The sequence below is a fragment of the Rhinatrema bivittatum genome, chromosome 14 (genome assembly GCF_901001135.1).
Source record: "Rhinatrema bivittatum chromosome 14, aRhiBiv1.1, whole genome shotgun sequence".
Classification (NCBI taxonomy): Eukaryota; Metazoa; Chordata; class Amphibia; order Gymnophiona; family Rhinatrematidae; genus Rhinatrema; species Rhinatrema bivittatum.
Genome location: NC_042628.1, coordinates 20701431 through 20720224, shown reverse-complemented (window position 1 = coordinate 20720224; position 18794 = coordinate 20701431). Strand labels below are relative to the sequence as shown.

The window sequence follows — 18794 nt, the reverse complement described above, 5'->3', positions numbered from 1 at the left end:
GGAACTAGATGCTTACCTTTCTATAAACTAGTCCAAGAACTGCAGTTTTTAGCCTCATTCCTAAAAGGCAGCACATGTACATGTATCTTTGCTCAAAAAGAGTCTGTACACAGGCTAACAGGAAGAGCAGAGCAGCATAGAAATAGCCCTTCCAGACCTGGGCTTCAGTGTCTTTCATAAACTCAAGGAATAGGCTGCATGAATAAAATAATTGAAGAGAGATTAGCTGAGGTATTGGAACATGTAGCTCTTGATGTTAAGCATTATAACTGAATGTAAGACTTGCCTCACAACAGTCAGCTGCTTTTAATGTTAACAGGCGAGCAGTATCCTACCAAAAAAATGTAAATGTTGGCATTTTCAAGGGGATATGTAAAGAAACTGATAGGATATATTTTATCTCCTCCACTAAGAACACAAATTTACTTTATCTGTCCACTCCAATTAATATCTTCCTACAAGTGTTGACAAGAATTATACTTAAGAATAATTGTTTGGGAGTAAGATTTGCCATATGCATAATTAACTTACCACAGATACATATTTTATAGCTGTTTAGAGAATCACATGAATAGACTTAATAATGACTTAAGAAAAGCTTTTGTTAACTAGAGGTTATACTGTATGGCTCCGAGTGCTTGTGGTTAAGAGATTGAGAGGACAGAGGAGGAGAGTGATCCCTAGCAGAGAGGTAAAGGGGATGGTCCCGGGGAGGAGGGTCCCTACTGAAGGGGAGTGTGTTTATGGGGAAAAAAGTAAAAAAGAGACAGCGAGAGAGAGACTGAGTTTATTTTTGTGCTGAACTTTGCCCTCATGCTGCAGGGTGGTGCATCATCAACTGCTGTGCCAGAGGTTTTTGGACTTTGATTTTAGTTGCTCATCAATACCAGTAAAGGCTTTTAATTTTCAACAACAACCTGCGAGTCAGCAGGGTGGTTTTCAGGGTGACTGGTTTGGTGATTAGAAAATCCACCCAGCGTGAGAAAAAACCCCCCTGTGCCAGAACCCCAGGAGGTCATGGGACCTTTCCTGGTTCATGATGCCTGGGCCTTCATGTTCTTTTAGAAATGTTTCACAAGACACGCAACACAGTTTTCTTTCAAGTAGGGATGAGCACTTCTTTTGGTTTTGTTACGATTAGATCACACTAATTTTTTTTAGTGCACTTAAAATATAGTGCTTGCCTTAAATGTATGTGCAAACTATGAATGGTTATGATGTAAACCACACCGTGGAAGTTGCGGTGTATAAAGGCTGACAAATAAATAAGTAAATATTTATTTATTTATTTGAAAATATTTATAACCCGCCCCTCCTACGTTCAAGGCAGGGTACAAAAAAAGCACATATAATAAAATTACATTGAAACAAACAAAGACGAAAGAAATCAGAAAAACTACAATCAAAAGCGTTGCAAGGCTCAGCTATCAATGCACACTAAATGGAAATTCATGTGCACTAAAATGAAACAAAATGAAAAATAACCTAACGAAGCAGAACAAAAATACAAAAACAAAATGAAAAAAAAGAAAAATATTTGGGGGGGGGGGGGGCTGCATATCCCCACTTTTAAGGCATTTGGCCTCTCTTCATGAGGACACAGAGATAGGGGCGATCTTAAGGAGCTAAAAAGGTTTTCTCTCATTGAATATGTTCCAGTGGCAAATGGCTATAAACTCTGCTGTTGTCTATCAATCGTTGTCGCAGCTCAACTGGTGGAGGCCATTCCAATGCATTAGCAGATTCTGGGCGGAGGGCAGGAGCAGGAAAGGAGTTGAAAGTTCAGGTAAAAGACTTAGGGGGTGCAGGAACTAATGTTGGGTTAAGTTGTGGGAATGTAAGTGCTCACCTACACAAGGTAAAAGAACGGCAAATGAGAAAACGGGATGGGCCAATGTAGTCTTTTCCTGCCACTATTCCATCATTTACTGGTACGTAGGGAACTGATCTTCCACCAGGATCCCTGCCTCCATCTCACTCAAAGGCGGGGTGGCTCGATTACAAGGCGCTAAGTGTTGGTGCTTAGTGGCAGTGTTGAGACTCTCAGTATATTTACCAAGCAGGCCTGAAAATACTGATAGTGCTGCCTTTTGGTGCCTAGGGGTTTCTATGGCCTTTGAAAATATGAAAAGAATTGCTACAGGAGGACAAATCTCCACCCCCAATCTGATCAGATTTACAAAGAGAAATAAAAGGCTCTCTACCTTGAGATTTTGGAACTCCAAATTTAATGGGGGGGCAGATGTTTTTCCTCATTTTGTCTTTCTGGGGAAAAATGCTTAGGACATCTGGACCACTGATTTAGAAACCAAAATTCCTTACATCCGAACAGCATTTTTTTTTTTCAAAATTTAAGGGTTGCTTTACAAACCTATCCAATTTGGGACAGTTTTATAGACACCTTAATTGCCTGTTTGCTCAGCGGGATATAGATCTTTCATACTGAGCATTTAACAAGAGATTTGAGGCTGATATCAGCGTTATTTATGGCATTGGACTCGGTTTGGGGTAATTAAGGGTTTAACATTGCCATGATCAGCAGGGATGTGCTGTTATTTTTAAATGACAGGGAAATTACATATGTTGTTTCATTTGTGTCATTTCCCCTCTGAAACAATGCAAAAAAAACCAAACTTTCATTTCATTTCTGTATTTTAGCACGTGCTATAATGCAGAAATGCAATGAAAAAAATATATAAAAATAGCAAACGAAATGCACGTTTTTCCTATGCACAACCCTAGTGTAAGCAAGCCCTGTTGTCTCATTTTGACCCCATTCAGCAAATATTGTGCAAGCGGTGCTAGCAGCTGTAAGGCATGTTCTGATGCAATGCACTGCTTAGGAGAAGATGCATTTTATTTAAAAACCCCCAACTGGATCCAGTCGGTTATGCTTCCTATCAGTGACTGCGTGAGAGGGGCATCTTTCTAGGGCTATTTTTTATCTTCTTCACATCAGCATGGCGGAGAGCAGCAATAAACATGAAATCGAGATAAAGGCAACATTAAGAAATACATGGGCCTGGGCATCGCGCTGATGAAAAGAAAATATGTGATATATCTAGAAAGATGATTAACATCTTAACTCACCTCAGTGTTTTTGGAATGGAAAACAAAAAGACATCACAGATTACTAAAGAAAGCGTGCCAAGAAGAAAGTACGCGCCAAATACTCTCCAGAGAGTTCCCAGAAGCAGCCTGGCTTTACTCTGCTCTGGACGCAGCTCCATTAAAGCTTGGGTTTCTTCAGGGTACGTCAAGCTAGCTCCGGTTTGCTGATGATGGAAAGTGACATGCTCTGTGTCTCTTAGAAAACAATTAATAATATCTTTAATGCTAAGAATGTAAAGAAATGTAAGATTCAAAATGAAAGCATGAGGTACGGGTCTTGTAATATCTCTCAGCACATGGTATTTAGGTTCTGCTTTTCAACCCAGATTACACAGAGGTACTGGAGGGATTGCCCTGTCCCCAGAGGGCTCAGAATCTAAGACGGTAACTCTGAAACAGCCGCGCGGGCGCACACGTACACGCACCAAAGGACGCGGCCATTTATAAAATACGTTTGTACATGCATGGTAAAAAAGAGGCTGAACGTGCGTACATGTGCATACAATTCTGTATAGATGCACGCATGCACCTCAACCACATAAGTGGGGAGATTCTAGTAGACACGCGCGCCAACACAATTGCAAGTTTCCCAGTTCACCTAGGTAAAGGATAGGACTTCCTAACCCCCCCCTAGTTAATTCACCTCCCTTTTACCCCGCTCTTTAAAACCCCGCTGACTAGCTTATTTTTTTTGTTGTTGTTGTTCCTGGACTTACAGGCCATCCATAGCAGCAGTAACGTTACGCAGTAGGGGAGCCCGGCGCGCACTTGTGCAGGTAAATACTTACGCGCACATTTCATGCTGCGGTCCCGGAATGCCAAACCTCGCCCATGACCCGCCCCTTTTTCAACTTCGTATTTCTGCGCGTAGCGGGAGAGAGACGCGTACATGGGCGCCTTTTAAAATCCACACGGCGTGCACCAGCTGGACTCAACTCGCTTATCTCCCGGCTTTGGCACGTGCTGGGCTTTTAAAATTCACCCTTAAGTTTGTGCCTGAGGTAACGGAAGGTAAAGGTGCTTGTCCAAGGTCACAAGAAGCAGCAGTGGGATTTTACCCCTGATTTATAGCCTGCTGCTCTAACCACTAGGCTGCTCCTCCAGTAGTTTGCCATAGCTCTCTCTCCTGTAGATCTGACAGACACTACAGCCTTAGCTGTTTGCAAATTTACTTGCAATGGGATTAGAAAGAAAACAGTTCAAAAAGCCATATAAGCAGGAGCCTCAGTCCATCAACAATGTCATTCACTTTCCAGGTGAACGTGCACTAATTCACCCACTGTTTGAGAGAAGGACTCACCGCTGAAGCCGATCACATCCTTTTCTCCATTCCCTTTCAAGATGTGATACAATTTCCGCAGAGGTATTCTCTTTTGTCAGTGACCACAGGTCTTCCAACTCTAGTGGCTTCCTACACCCTTTCAGGATTAAGCTACAAACGTCAGCAAAGATAGCAATTACTGAGCAAGCAGAGAAGAAATACGCTGAACCCCTCCCCTCCCCAAATCTTTAAGCATTTTTTATAACTTTATTTTCAAGCTTAGACATGTATACATAGCGTCAAAAACCCCAAAGTGCATTATAAAGCAGCAAAACAAATTAAAGCGAGGCATGAGGTAACCCATAGGAATCAATATGCAATGTCTCGCAGCAAAATTTCAACAAGCGTTAAGACGTTTTTAATTTTCACTGTGGAACAGATTTGTTAGGTGACATTTTCTTACCCTGAAAGCCACCAGAATGTGATTTTGGAAAAAAAAGAGGCACTGATTTCGGGACATGGATTCTGCGTGCAAAAAAGAAACATTAGACTTGCAACCTCATAAGCTGTTACCTCCAAGAAAAGCCTCATTTTCCTCAACGTTACAAGGATTGTGCAGCTTACCTCTTTCAAAGCGTGTTGACAAACTGCCTAGATTTTGGGTACGGATTTGAGCATTTGTTATCATCTTGTTCCTCCCCTCCAATGGGCTCAATATACCAAGCATTTTCCCATAGACAGAAATTCAGAAAGAGGCTGGAAGTCAGGTTGCCGCTGCAACCCTCTCAGTCTGGAATTTCAGGGGGAAGGGAAGGCAGCCTCTCCCAACCTCCGCTCCTCTGTTTGGATCTCATTGGCCCATTTACCTGGACCATGCCTCCAATGTGGCCATCTGGACCAAAGGTTTCCCCACCTCTGATTTAATACATCTGTCTGAGTATCTAGGACTGATACCATGGGCTGACTATTGTGGCTATTTTTTATTTTTATATGATGCCCTTAGATGAGCACTTAACAACAGCTGAAATAAACATTACACAAATCTCTTAAGTATAACGTGTACAAAATCCATTTACGTTTTAAGAAACCGAATATACTTACAATGTCATGCAAACTTTCATTGAAGAAAGGAGGCTGGTCCACTAGGCAAAAGGTTATGAGCTCTACCAGAACCAGGGTAAAATAAATGTAAGACGCGACATGGTAGAAGGTGCCCACTGAGGTCCCCTATAAAATATAAAGCATAAGAGAGAGAGATAAAAACACAAATAAGAACACATTATATGCCATGCTGAGTCCAAATTAAGACTGAATTCAGGACCTGATGGATCTTAACAGTGGCCAGTCCAGATCAGAAATACCTGAAATCCCAAAAAGTAAAACTATTTTTTATTACTGGCTACCAGGGATAGTGATGGCTTTCCCTAGTCTACCTGGTTAATAATGTTTTATGGACTTTTCTCCAGGAATTTATCCCAAACTCTATTAAACCCTTATCATAGTCACCTTGACTGTATCTTCTGGCAACAGATTCCACACCTTGATCGTTACCCCATGTCCCACTGCTAAACAAAAAAAAAAAAATCCTCCCCTTGGGCTTAGCAGCAGCCCTTCTAGACTTAGTGACCACCCTTACATCTTCATCATCATCACTGGCTTCAGGGTGTAGGGCTTCCATGGCCCAAATCTGGTGGGGGCCGTAGGGAAGGAGATGCCCTAATGATTAATTTTGTTATGGTCTGCAGAAGGAGGTCTCGGTGCTGCTGTTTGCAGCAACCCCATATGAGAGAGCTCACAGAATGAGATAGCAATGGCAGCAGCAGCGATTGACAATGATCTGGGTTAAACTCTTATTCCGCTTCATATATGAAGTTGGTCTCAGTTCTTAAATTTGATTACTTAATGTACTTGTAGCCCGCAAAATACAATTACAAATTGATCAATGCAGATAACACAACACTCATAGACACATTGAAAACAGTAAACCACACATTTCTCCACAAACATAACAGAAAAATAAATAAAATAAATAAATAGATCAAAATCATAGACTTCCTTGAAGAGCATAGATTTAAGTTGCTTTCTAAAAATTATGTACTCTTCAAACGCTCTAACAGTAGAGGGAAATTTATTTATTTATTTATTGAAAATTCTTATATACTGCACTTTCAATTTGCATTGGTCAGGGTGATTTACAGTATTACATTCCTAATATTACATATTCTATAATAACATATCATACATCATACAGTATACAACAAGTTAAAATAAATAACAAGCAATAGACAGAGTCTTGATTAAGGAAAGGCATGTCTCCATATCAATGATAATAATGCAATGGGAAAGATATCAACCTGAGACTTCAAATGCTTTTTTGAATAGGTAGATTTTCAGATTTTTCTTAAACCCTTTGCTATCTGATGTAAGATGGAGAGAGTTGGGTAAAGAGTTCCAGAGGATTGGGCCTGCGATTGAGAAAGCATGCTTTCTGGTGAGGTCAAGTCTAGCAATTTTAGTGATGGGGATGTCTAAGAGGTTTTTATTTGCTGAGCTTAAGTGTCTGTTAGGTTTATAAGTGCGTAATGATGAACATAGAGTGGTAATTATGAATTAGGTTGTGAATCAAGGAAATAATTTTGTATTGTATACAAAAAGAAATAGGTAACCAGTGTAGAGAGCGAAGGATAGGCATGATATGCTCGCCGACGAGTCAAATGCATTAGTATACGGGCAGCTAAATTCTGAATTTGTTGAAGTGGGCAGATAGAGTTAGTAGGGAGACCAGTGTAAAGAGCACTGTAATAGTCCAAACCGGTAAGAATCAGTGTTTGTAGAACCGAACAAAAGTTCTCTTTGTCAAGGAGTGGTTTTAGCTGCTTCAGTAATTGAATTTTATAAAAAGAAGATGTGACAACTGCAGATATCTGATGATTCATCAGTAACTGAGAGCATCAAGAGTTACACCAAGATTCCGGGTCTTTTGCATAACTGACATTAAATGACCATCAATTTTCAAAATGCCAGGCGGAAGATTTATTGAATTTGGGGAGGTTGTTAAATGTATGATTTCAGTTTTAGATGTATTCAGTTTTAAACAATTGTGAGATAGTCAAATGTTCGTGGATTTTGTACCCAGACTAACCAATGATATTTTTTCCCAAGAAACACTGTAAGAAATGAAGAATTGTATGTCATCAGCATAAATTCTAAACTCATTCCAAAGCACTGGCCCAATGAGAAAAAGCTCTTCACCTCGTAGTTGGTTGAAATTTGCACTTGTAAGGGGGGAGGGAGGGGGTATTCTAACTAAATTTAGCCCTTCAGAATGTAGTGACCTAATCAGAACATGCAGATCAATACAATCTGTGATAGGAAAGTTGTCATAATACAATGATTTAAAGACTAAGGTCTGCAACTTAAATTTAACTCTTTCTACAACTGGAAGCCAGTGCCAAGCACCTAGGACAGCAACATATGATCATTATATTTCTTTGACAGTGCCCTTAACTGCGATGACACAGAAAGGGGCCAATGCTTCTAAATGGTTTGCAGAGGCCATTTCCGCGTTCGAGAAATTAAAGACTGCCTTTTCCACTGAGCCGTGCCTATGTCATCTGGACCCCAATAGAGCCTTCATCGTGGAGGTTGACGCTTCAGGTGTCGGAGTAGGGGCCATGTTAAGCCAAATTGGAGATTCTAAAGCCTTACATCCCTGCTCCTTTTTCTCGCGATGCTTTTCTCCTGCAGAGAACAACTATGGGATCAGAGATAAAGAGCTCCTGGCTATTAAGTTGGCATTTGAGGAATGGCGGCCTTGGCTCGAAGGCGCCCAACATCAAATTACCGTATTCTCGGACCACAAGAATCTAGAGTATCTCCGCCATGCACAATGTCTTAATCACAGACAAGCTAGATGGTCCTTGTTTTTTAATCGCTTTGTTTTCGTGCTCAAATATCACCCCAGAGACAAGAATACCAGAGCTGATGCCCTGCAACGCTCTTTCCTCTCTGAGGATGTTCCTGAAGAACCTCAGCATATCATCGACCCGAAGAAAGTCATCTTGGCTGCTACCCATTCTGTGCCTGCCGGTAAAACAATTGTGCCCAAGAACCTCAGAAAGAAACTTCTACACTGGGCTCATGATTCCAAGTTGGCTGGCCATCCTGGTCAACACTGTACCCTGCTGAAATTGGTGGCCTACTATCAAGGAAGACACATACTCCTATGTAGCGTCCTATGTAGCGTCATGCTCCAACTGTGCAAAACATAAGCCTACTTCTGGTCAGCCTTGGGGATTGCTACAACCACTGCCAGTTCCGGAACAGCCATGGACTCACATTGCTACACACTTTGTAGCTGATCTACCTCTTTCTGGAGGAATGAATACTATCTGGGTGACGGTTGACCGTTTCAGCAAGATGGCTCATTTCGTGGCACTGCCTGGCTTACCCTCAGTCTTGGAGCTTGCGAAGCTCTTCATCATCCATGGCTTTCACCTTCATGGCCTACCGAAGCACATAGTCTCGGATAGAGGATCTCAATTCACAGCAAAATTCTGGAAGGCTTTGTGCAAGCTATTTGACATCTCTCTGGATTATACATCTGCCTATCATCCACAATCTAATGGCCAAACTGAAAGGATGAATAGGACCCTGAAACAGTTCATTTGAGCCTATGTGAGTTGCCATCAGAATAACTGGGCCGAGCTGTTACCATGGGCAGAATTTGCCATTAACTCACATCCAGCGTCATCCACTGGTATATGGACGATTACCTTCACCGCCACTTCCACTGACGCTCTCAGTGTCGTCCCCAGCAGCTCAACCCACTGCTGATGATATCCATCAATTATGGACTCAGACTAAAGATATGCTAATCAAAGCGGGTGAACGAGCCAAGAAATCCTACGACGCTCACCATTCTAAAGCGCCTGTATTTCAACCTGGTGACAAAGTCTGGCTATCAACCAAGCATTTGAGACTAAAGTTACTCTCCACTCGATTTGCTCCTCGCTACGTTGGACCATTTCCAATCCTCCAACATCTTGGCAACGTTACATACAGTCTGAAGCTACCACCTGGATTGAAAATCCACAACGCATTCCACGTTTCACTTTTGAAACCACTCATTCTCAGTGAGTTCTCTTCCAAGTCTCCAGAACCAACTTCTGTTAACACAGAAGAAGACCTTGAATATAAGGTTGAAGCTATTCTAGATGTAAGAAGATGTGGCAAAACTTAGGAATACCTTCTTTCGTGGGAAGGTTACGGCCCCAAAGAAAATTCTTGGGAGCCGATGGCTAATATCCTGGATAAAGAGAAGCTTCTTCAGTTTCATCAGATGCATCCTCAAAATCCAAGACCTGGTAAAAGAGTTGGAGTCCGCCCTTTGAAGGGGGGTACTGTTGCGACCATCGGTCTACGACGGCTTCGCCCTGCCTACCTCTCACTTCTTGCGGCTCCTCCTGCTCACCTCTCCGGCGTCCCCAGACCAGCTTTGGTGGTGCCTCACGCTATGCTCCTCCAAGGTCCTTAGGGCTCGTGCGTGCCACCCTCATCTTTATTCTCATGTTGGCGCGAACCTCAGGGGCGTCCCCCTGATTTGACATCATGCCTCCTGGATATTTAAGCCTACAGCATTTGCTAGCTCATCGAGTTAGCAACGGAACCCTTACAGATGGGATTTACTCTCCGTACTGAAGCTACTCTGCCACTCCTGCGCTTCTGGAACTCTTACACCCTTCGGGGCCTCTTCTGCTTCTTTCAGGTGCCATCAGGAAACCGGTACTCACTCCTCGAGGGCCCATGTTCCCTGAGTCGCTGCCTGCATCTTCAAACCTTTCTACTTGGAAGACTTCACTAACAGTTTCCATCAGTGAGTACAACTACCATCTATTACACAGTACTGCTTCACTGGAACCAGGTACTCGCTCCTCGAGGGCCTGTCCTCTGCTCCAGTGCCAGACCTCTCGTCTAGTGGAATCTCTGTTACTGCTACGTGAGTACAATACAATTGAGTCTCTCTGCTCTAAGGGATCAGGTACTCGCTCCTCGAGGGCCTGCTCTCCCTGTCTCGGAGCTTCTCCTAATTCTGTCTGTGACTCTGAATGCTTCTCATTGTATACTCATAACTCTGTCTCTTTCCACTACAGCACAGCCTAGCAGAGGATTCGCTGTTCCAGTGTTCTGTGGGAGACGCGCCCAGCCGGGCTTCACATCTACTACTCACTACTGCCACCTCTGGTGGTTTCCAAGACTGTTTAATAAAAGATTCAAATCTGTGTTTGTGTGTCCAGAGTGTAGCCTGACACCGTGGTCCCTCACGGGACTGCCCCCCGTGGGCGTGGTCAGCTGCCACAGTGTCCAAGGATCTACCTAAACACCACTAACCATAACACTGTCATACAATCCAAAAACCTACATTCTGGTAATTCTATACATTTATTTAAAACAAACTAAAAACCACAAAATTTACTGGAAGATGAAATGGAAATAAGAATAAATGTCGCAGTGCCTGAACTGAGTTAAAGTTGTAATGAAGACCTCTTTTAATGTTTAGGTTGAATCAGGGTGAAAAGCGATGCATTTTGTAAGTTCTGAGATACAGAAAAATGTAACAAGAATGGCAGGCTTATCTGAGAATTGCCGACAGAAAATAGTGAATCCTCACAGGGTTGGTAACTTTCAAACTGGCACGTGGGTGACAATTTGCACGTGTGTGTCAGCCCGTGCACAGGGATGTGGTTATTTTATAATTTACGTGCATATATGTGCGTATATTATAAAAATAGCCTGGCTGTGCGCACATACGTGCCAAATTTTAAGTGGACATACGCATGGGCACGGAAATCCTGCTTCTACCGTGTAAGTCAGGAGATTTTAAAAGAGGCGCACACCTACACATTCCCAGTTTACCAGTTCCTCCACCAGTTCATCCAGTTAACAACTAGGTACTCAAACCTCTCTCCCGGTTTGATAGCCTACACTCCCCCCAGTTACCCCAGACCCTTTAAACCCCTCAGAAATAGCTGGATCCTTTTAGTTTATAACTTACACATCTCGTCATTCATAGCAGAAGTACAGTTATGCGGCAGAGGACTATGGTGCGTGCCGGAGCGCGTCAGTATTTATGCGCACATCTCTTGGCCAGGCCCTGCAATGCCCCCGCCCAGACCACACCCATCCCCTGTCCCTTTTTGGAAACTTTTGAAATGTGTGTGCTGCGGGATTTATGCACATATATGGGCACTTTTTAAAATACGGTTGACGTGCGTAAGCCCAACTTCTTCGTGCATCCCCTTTTTTCAATATGCACCGAGCTTTTAAAATTCACCTTACAGTGAAACTAAATCTCCCAGAACACACTGCTTCCTGCCCAGTCAGAGCAAAGGTTACAAAACTGCTGAATACATAGGTAACTTGCCAATGAGGTTTTTCTGTAAATCATCAGGAGGCACATAACTCAAAAGATACTGTGTTTGCAGCACAGCAATACAACATAAAAGCACATTAAATTTACAATTTTAAGGCACCTACACTGTTCCAATGGCCCTGTCAATAATGTTCATATTAATAAAAATCTATTTGATTTAAATATGTGACCTACTGAAACCAAAACATCCCAACAGCAGAATATCAGTCTGATTGTTAACTCCAGCATTCTTCAAAATACAGACTACAGTCTTGAGAAGTCATAGAACTACGGTATTACAATTGCCAGAACGGTGCACCCAACTTACTTCTTGCAAAGCATTTTGAAGGTTAGACCAAAATGGGACAACAGCCGCCAGCAGGGATAACAACCAGAAGACAATCAAAACTCCAGAGGACTGGACACCTTTCGTCCTTTCATACTGGATGAGAAATACTACAAGTACCTGCGCAGAAAGGAACAGAAGTACTTAAAAACAATTTTAGAACTACTTCAAAGGAAGATCATTGCGTTGTTTTTTTGTTTTCAGGACCATGAGGCATAGCTCTGCCTTATGGACTACGGGCCTCACAAAAATAATGTTATCATGCATACACAGATACAGCTAGCTAGACAAAGTAAATATAGCCTCTTTCATACTTTTTTATATTTGTACAACTTAAAGAGGGCATGAGACCCTCTGATTGGGACTCTTTCATCAACACTTAGGGTTATGAATTTCTTTTCTTACAAATTTAAAAATACAACAAAATCTTGTTTTGTTTCATTTTGTTAAAAAGCAAAATGAAAAAAAAAAAGCCCTCCAAAATCTGGAAGGGTTTTTATTTCTGAACTGCAGACTATCTCAGCACCGTTGACATTTAAAAATGTAAACCCTTTATTTCAATATGTTTATCCCTTTAGTTCAATAATTCTATTTATCTTGAGTTTGGTTCATTTGTCTTTAAAAAAACAAACCCCAAACATTTTAAAAGTAAAATGTCTGACTTCAGATTCAAGCTTCTCTTCCACACCCCGTAGCTATGTCTGAGGGGGGGGGGAGGGGGCCGCTCCAGCCACTGCTGACCCAGACTCCAAGCTGGACCGTCACCCTGTGCTAATTCTCTATTTTGACCTAGACTGTGTTTCAGCCTTTGGCTCAGATTTTGTTTTGGTGCCTAGCAATAATATTTTTGTTTTCTTGCCAGATACTTTAATCCTAAATCCCACATCCCTGATTTCTGACTTGGTTGCCCTATCCTAGACCAAGCCTTGTCCCCTGGTGGTTGACCGTGGAGCCCAGTGGTTCTCTGGGGATGCCAGGATGGGGGGTACTGTTAGGGTAATAAAGAGCTGGACCTGGTTATCAAGCAAAGACTGCCCAGCTGAAGGGCTGGAGCTCTTCCACTGAACCGCAGACTGGGTCGCTGAGAAGGCTCGCGTGCCCGCTCTCAGTCAGTCCAGGCCTGCAACCTTGCCCCTGAGACTTTTCCTCAGCTCTGGAGGAAGGGGGTTCCAGAGGGTGCAGGGAATTCTGGTGGGTTCACCATGATCTCCCTGTCCCAGTGCTGTTGTTAAACCACATGAACCAAACAAACAAAATGTAATTGTTTTGTTCCAGATTGGAAACGACACAAACTAAAACACCATATTTCACTGACATTTTAGAATGACAGCAGGCCCTCCCTTACAGCCAAAGTGTGAATGGGATAAAGCAAGGTCCAGACCTCCCGACCAGCAGTCTCTCAGCTCCTTTTCATTTGACAAATGTATGGGGTCTTCTTGCTAATGATCGTTAATGCTGATACAGGTATTAACACGTGTTAAACATGCCTTAAAGGGCATGAATGTTTGGGTTATTCCTTGCACTTTACAATTTTAGTCAGCGTACATCTGCATTCAGAGCAAAGGTGCACATCAAGTCAGCCAGTGCCATTTTAATATCGGAGCAGGGCATGAGGCAGTCCTCTCCTGCCCTCATCTTAATTTAAGGATAGTTGGATTGGGGGGAAAAATTAAGTCTCAGAGGTTTATTTTTGCTTTCCTGAGGGGAGTGGGGAAATCGGTCCACGTGAGCCCTACCTTCAAGATTCGCAGAAGGTGGGGGATCAGCTCGGGGTAGGGACAGATCTCCCATTGGGGCTGGCATTAATGAGACCAGGAAAGCACTCACGTTATCCAAGACTTTATCCCCGTTAGTAAATTGGGTGTTAAATCCTTTCATCCCCCCTCCCCCCTGCTAAAATGGGTGCTTTAACCTGCGCTGATGGACAGTTTTAACAAGAAAGAGTAAGTAGGCTCCTAAATGGATTAAAAGTGAATCTGAAGCAGCGTTGCTTTTTTCTTTAATGCTTTGTGCACTCTTACTCCCTGAAAACCTTACTTTCCAGCAAGCAGAAGTCGCTACTTTTTAAAATGTTATAGTAAAAGTCAACCAAAATCGATAGCAAAATTACCAGTGTGATGCCCAGCACTGCTGGACCTAGGAGGAACGCTGGAAGCCTTCGGATTCCTTGGTTTATTTCCCAAAGGGTGAAGAAAAGTTTACAGAAACAGAACAATATCAAGACAAATCCAAATGCCTGTGAAAGGGAGAAATACATTTTCGGTGTAAAATAAGCAAAGAAGATATGAAGTTGTTCTGAGACTGGTTTAACTTCCATTTTATATCAATCACAGTCGCTGTTCCCTCTTTTTTTTCATTCTGAATTTCATTAATGTTCACAGGTTTCAAAGAAGAGAAGGAGATGTTTTTAAAAGAGAGGGCAGATCTATGACAAAGCAGCAGCTTTTCCTCTTATGCTAAAAAAAAAAAAAAGGAATAAAAACACAAGAAGCAAAACATTAGAACAAAAAAGAAAGGAAATCTAGGAATTTGACCAAAAGGGAAAGCAAGATTGTCAGAGTCAAGCTCATGTTTTTAAGGATGCTGGATAGATAGTGCAGTCGCTTTCAGTCCCCAAACTGATTTTCTCTGGAAATGTCTGTTATAAAATAGGTGGCATTAAAGGTTGTTGAAGAAATAAAATAAGAGGTGACACGTTTTTCATTTGACTAACTTAATGCACTTCTCAACTAGCTTACGATGACTGACCTTTATCTACATGGATTCACATGGACTAACCTGGCAACCAGGCTACCTCTTACAAATTAGTAAACTCTTACTGTGCTACACTTGTGCGATCCAAGTCTGTAAGCTGATCCTCTTAGGAAGATACGCTGGCTGTGTATACTGTTGACATTATACAGAATTATTGTAATGCTGGAAGCCGGGGTGCACTAATGGGCCATGAAAAATGTGTTGGTGCGACACCATGTAAAAGCACTTTTGAAGACCCTTAACGTTTGCCATCTTAAAGTGAAAAGTAGCCCAGCCCAACAGGAGCTAAACCATGACGTGGGGCAGCCACAGGCCTGCCAGCTGGACTTTGAAAGGGAAGCTCCCCTGCGGTGGCCGGCGCTGCAGGGATTCTTTGCATTTGCAAATTACAGGGAGTAAAGTGCACGGAGGGGTAAAGAACATGTGGGTATTCCAGAATTAAATCCCTGTGCACACTTGGCCGGGCCTGTCCTAAGGTAGCCCTTGGCACCACTCCTCTTCTCCATAGGATAAAGTACACGCACTAGGGCGAGCACATGAACTTTTCCCAATGGGGTGGGTGGGTGTGGAGAGGGGAGGTGGGGCTGGAGATCAATTTTCAAAGGCTTTTTTTTTCTTGGAGTAAATGCTCTTTTACTCGTGGAAACCCCTGTTGAAAACTGACCCGCGTAAATGTCAGCGCATTCTTACTTAGACCTGAAAGGGCTTTTATTTAGCAAGGAGGAGGAGGAGGAGGAGGAGTGGTCTTGTGGCTAGAACATGGTACTATGAGTTAGAAAACGTTCTGAGGCGTGCTCAGAGAAGCCACCTCGTTTCCCTGTGGCCCCACAATCCAGTTGAAAAACAAGGCTTCCCTAGTCAACAGATTAAATTATTACATTCAATATGGATCCTCAATTAGAAAACAGTTTGGTTTAACTACCTTTCCCAATCTTTTGTAGCATTGACTAACAGTATAATGAATGAAAACATATAAATGTGCAAATATGAGTTTCTATCCTTGCAATAGCTTTTTAAATATCTACGTATCTCCCATTTCCCCCCTCTTTTAGTACTCTCTACCCAGTTCCCATGCAAAATGGCTCGCCCCGTAATACATGCGCCCTTATTGGCCAAGAAGGCTGGAGGGGAATCTCAGACACGCTTTGGCCAGCAGGGGTCGCTGCAGCAGCTGCTGTCTTCCCTCCCTTTACAGGATCAAATGTGTCACCTCTGAGGCACAGCAAATAGCAACTCTGATATATTCATTCCTGGATTCAGTCTCTGGTTCAGGAGATACTAGCATAAATCTGAGTACTGAACCCTTTCATTCGAGGGACCCTCTTCTGAACAGGATTACCATATCAGACGAGTAATTGCAATAAAACGCTGGGACTTTGATTACCATTTTTGCTTTGAAGAGATGTGACATTCTGATGTAGCCTCTACCGTTTTGCCGAAGATATAGAAAGTAGAATGGGAAAAGGAGCCAAAGATAGGCACAAGGAATCCAAACCAAGATGGTATTCAGCAAGCAGCGGGTGTGTGAGCTATCCCATATGTGCCATTTCTGGTTCCAGTCCTAACAAATGCAAACAAAATCAGACTGTGACATTTATACAAGATACAATATTGAAAAAATAGCAACATAAACCATGCCTTGCTACTATATTGCACCCAAGGGCATAAGAGGAATCACTTAAAGAATTGAAAATATGAGAGCATTGTACAGCTAAATCATACAGTTCCACCCTGAAATGAATATTTTATTTAAAAATATATTTCCATATTATCACTAAAGCGAAATTCCTATGAGGAGAGTGCTATATACTCAACGGATATTGCTCAAGTTAAGAAGAGGAAAATGAGCAAGCAGGAATAAGTAAACAGGAAAGGGAAGGAAGTTTAATTAAAACAGGAGCTAGAAAACACTACCTTATGGGGATTATTGGTTAATCCACAGCCTATGTTATATGAGAATCGCATCTGAGGAAGGGCCCTGCCAGGCATTTGGCTAATATTCTGCAATCCCACAAAAGTATAGCTTTGGCGATCATTGGGGCCCTCTTCTGGGCTGTTTCTCTCTCATGGGCCCAGGGGAAGATTTGCTGGCGATCTTGCCTGGATATGAGAGAGAAACAGCCCAGAAGAGGGCCCCTTTGATCGCCAAAGCTATTCTTTTGTGGGATTGCAGAATATTAGCCAAATGCCTGGCACCACGGGGTGGCATAAGGAGATGGTGTCTATGACTCCTGATTTACAAGCACCAGGGTTTCGTCTGGGCCCCCAGCACAGATGTAAAAGCCCTCAGAATAAGACTGGTGTGGAACTTCACCCTTTCATCAGATGTCCTGCCAGTTCTCTTCATTCTCTTCCTCTCTTCTGTATTTCTCATATTTCTTCTTCTACATTCTTCAGGAGGGGGGGGGGGGGGTTGTGTGTTTTCTTCACATTGTGGTGTGTTTATTTGCAAGGCTCCTGATTGGTTGGGCCATGGGTGCCTAAGGGCTAAAATGCAACTGTGTAGGGGATGGGAGACCCCAGGGTGTTCCATGTAATGAAGGGGACAACGGGCAAAACAACCTGGCCAATAGTTATCAGGGGATTTTTCACTTTGTCACAGACTTCTGCCTGTCATTTATTTAGTGAACTACTCCATGCCTTATATGCAAAAGACAGAATGAGATCCGCACTACTACAGCTCTTTATCAGAGAAGAAGGGTTTTTGTCACATTAAACCCAAAATAGCAGCCTACATTCTGAGTTCAATTTGACATTGCTCTGGCATGAGGCGCCTGCAGAGAAACCTCAGGATCAGGAAGTGAAAAAGAAAAACAAGAAGCAAAACTGCCTGCAACAAATAGGAAAAACCTCAGCAGTGACATTAGGAACATTAATGGGAAAGTAATCTCAATACTCTAAAAAGCAAGCAAAACTGAACAAAAGAGAAGATCATCTCCGAGCAGTGCTGGCGACTGAAATCAACCCGACTGGCTAAAAGCTTTCATCTGCAGGTGCGCGTCTCGGCTGCTGTAGACTTACCCAGGGATAAGCGGAGCCATTGAAAGCGCAAAATTCCTCCATCCTTCCTGGCGCGAGAGGGGTGCAACCCTTCCGATTCGAATCGTTTGACCCAGCACGATCTCGTCCTGGCAGGCTGGGAGGCTGCAGCTGGCACCTCCAGCCCCGGCCAGTCTCCCTGTTTATTTCCCTGACTCCAACCAGGTTCCTGCCTCTGAGGTCACGCAGAGCAATGTCCACTCCCGAAGGCTCTGCACGTCTGGGGCAGCGCTCACATTCCCCCCCCCCGCGCTTCCTTCCTGGCAAAGTGGAACAGCGCAGTCCCAGATCAAACGCTGCCTCTTCCTCCCTGGCCACGCTTGTCATAAGATCAGAAGTACACGAGGGAGAGAGGGTCCTCCCGGTGCTGAGCAGACGCCGTCCTGGCGCCTGGGCCAGCAATGCAAGTTCATGTTTATTGCAGAAAAACTTCCAGCTTTCCCTTCTGTTTCCCCATAGATTTCAAGAGCATCCTCTTTATAGTCAACTTCTGTATCTAAAATACTTCGCCTGCGGAAAAATTCAGAAAAATCACACAAGCATTAGAGCAGGGGTGCTCAAATCATTTCTACAGCGCGCCCCCCCCCCAAGCTAGTCGGGTTTTAGGATATCCCTAATGAATATGCATGAGAAATATTTTGCATACACAGGAAGTAGTATGCCCCTGCCTTAGAGAATCCACAGAGCAGAAGCTTTATAATCAGAAAATGTAATGTAGCCACCTCCCTCCCAGGAGGTCACCTTCCCAGTCCCCTCTGCAGCGTGGGGGTACATTCAGGGGCGGATTGGCCTATTGGGGGATCAGGCATCCCCCAGTGGGCCGATCACTCCAGTCACGTGGTCTGCCGTGCGCGGCTGTGACAGAGCCAAAC

The 18794-nt window shown here is 43.2% G+C and overlaps 1 protein-coding gene across 7 annotated transcripts in view; it reads right to left on the bottom strand.

Annotated features, from left to right (window-relative positions):
• The window catches only part of ABCC6 (ATP binding cassette subfamily C member 6), a 69033-nt gene extending 50682 nt beyond the window's left edge, over positions 1 to 18351 (bottom strand). For 2 of the 7 annotated variants that reach the window (XM_029576410.1, XM_029576405.1), the window contains exons 1-9: positions 17905 to 18351; positions 16268 to 16444; positions 14240 to 14365; positions 12112 to 12249; positions 5474 to 5599; positions 4836 to 4897; positions 4412 to 4543; positions 3091 to 3306; positions 17 to 194 (exon numbers count right to left, since the gene is read on the bottom strand). In XM_029576410.1, the coding sequence (XP_029432270.1) occupies positions 17 to 194; positions 3091 to 3306; positions 4412 to 4543; positions 4836 to 4897; positions 5474 to 5599; positions 12112 to 12249; positions 14240 to 14365; positions 16268 to 16444; positions 17905 to 18249 (1500 nt within the window). In that variant the 5' untranslated portion in view covers positions 18250 to 18351. Of the gene's footprint in view, positions 1 to 16; positions 195 to 3090; positions 3307 to 4411; positions 4973 to 5473; positions 5600 to 12111; positions 12250 to 14239; positions 14366 to 16267; positions 16445 to 17904 lie in introns of those variants that run through there. The other 5 variants (XM_029576409.1, XM_029576406.1, XM_029576404.1 and 2 more) reach the window with 5 other exon arrangements.
• Positions 18352 to 18794: the final 443 nt, after the last annotated feature.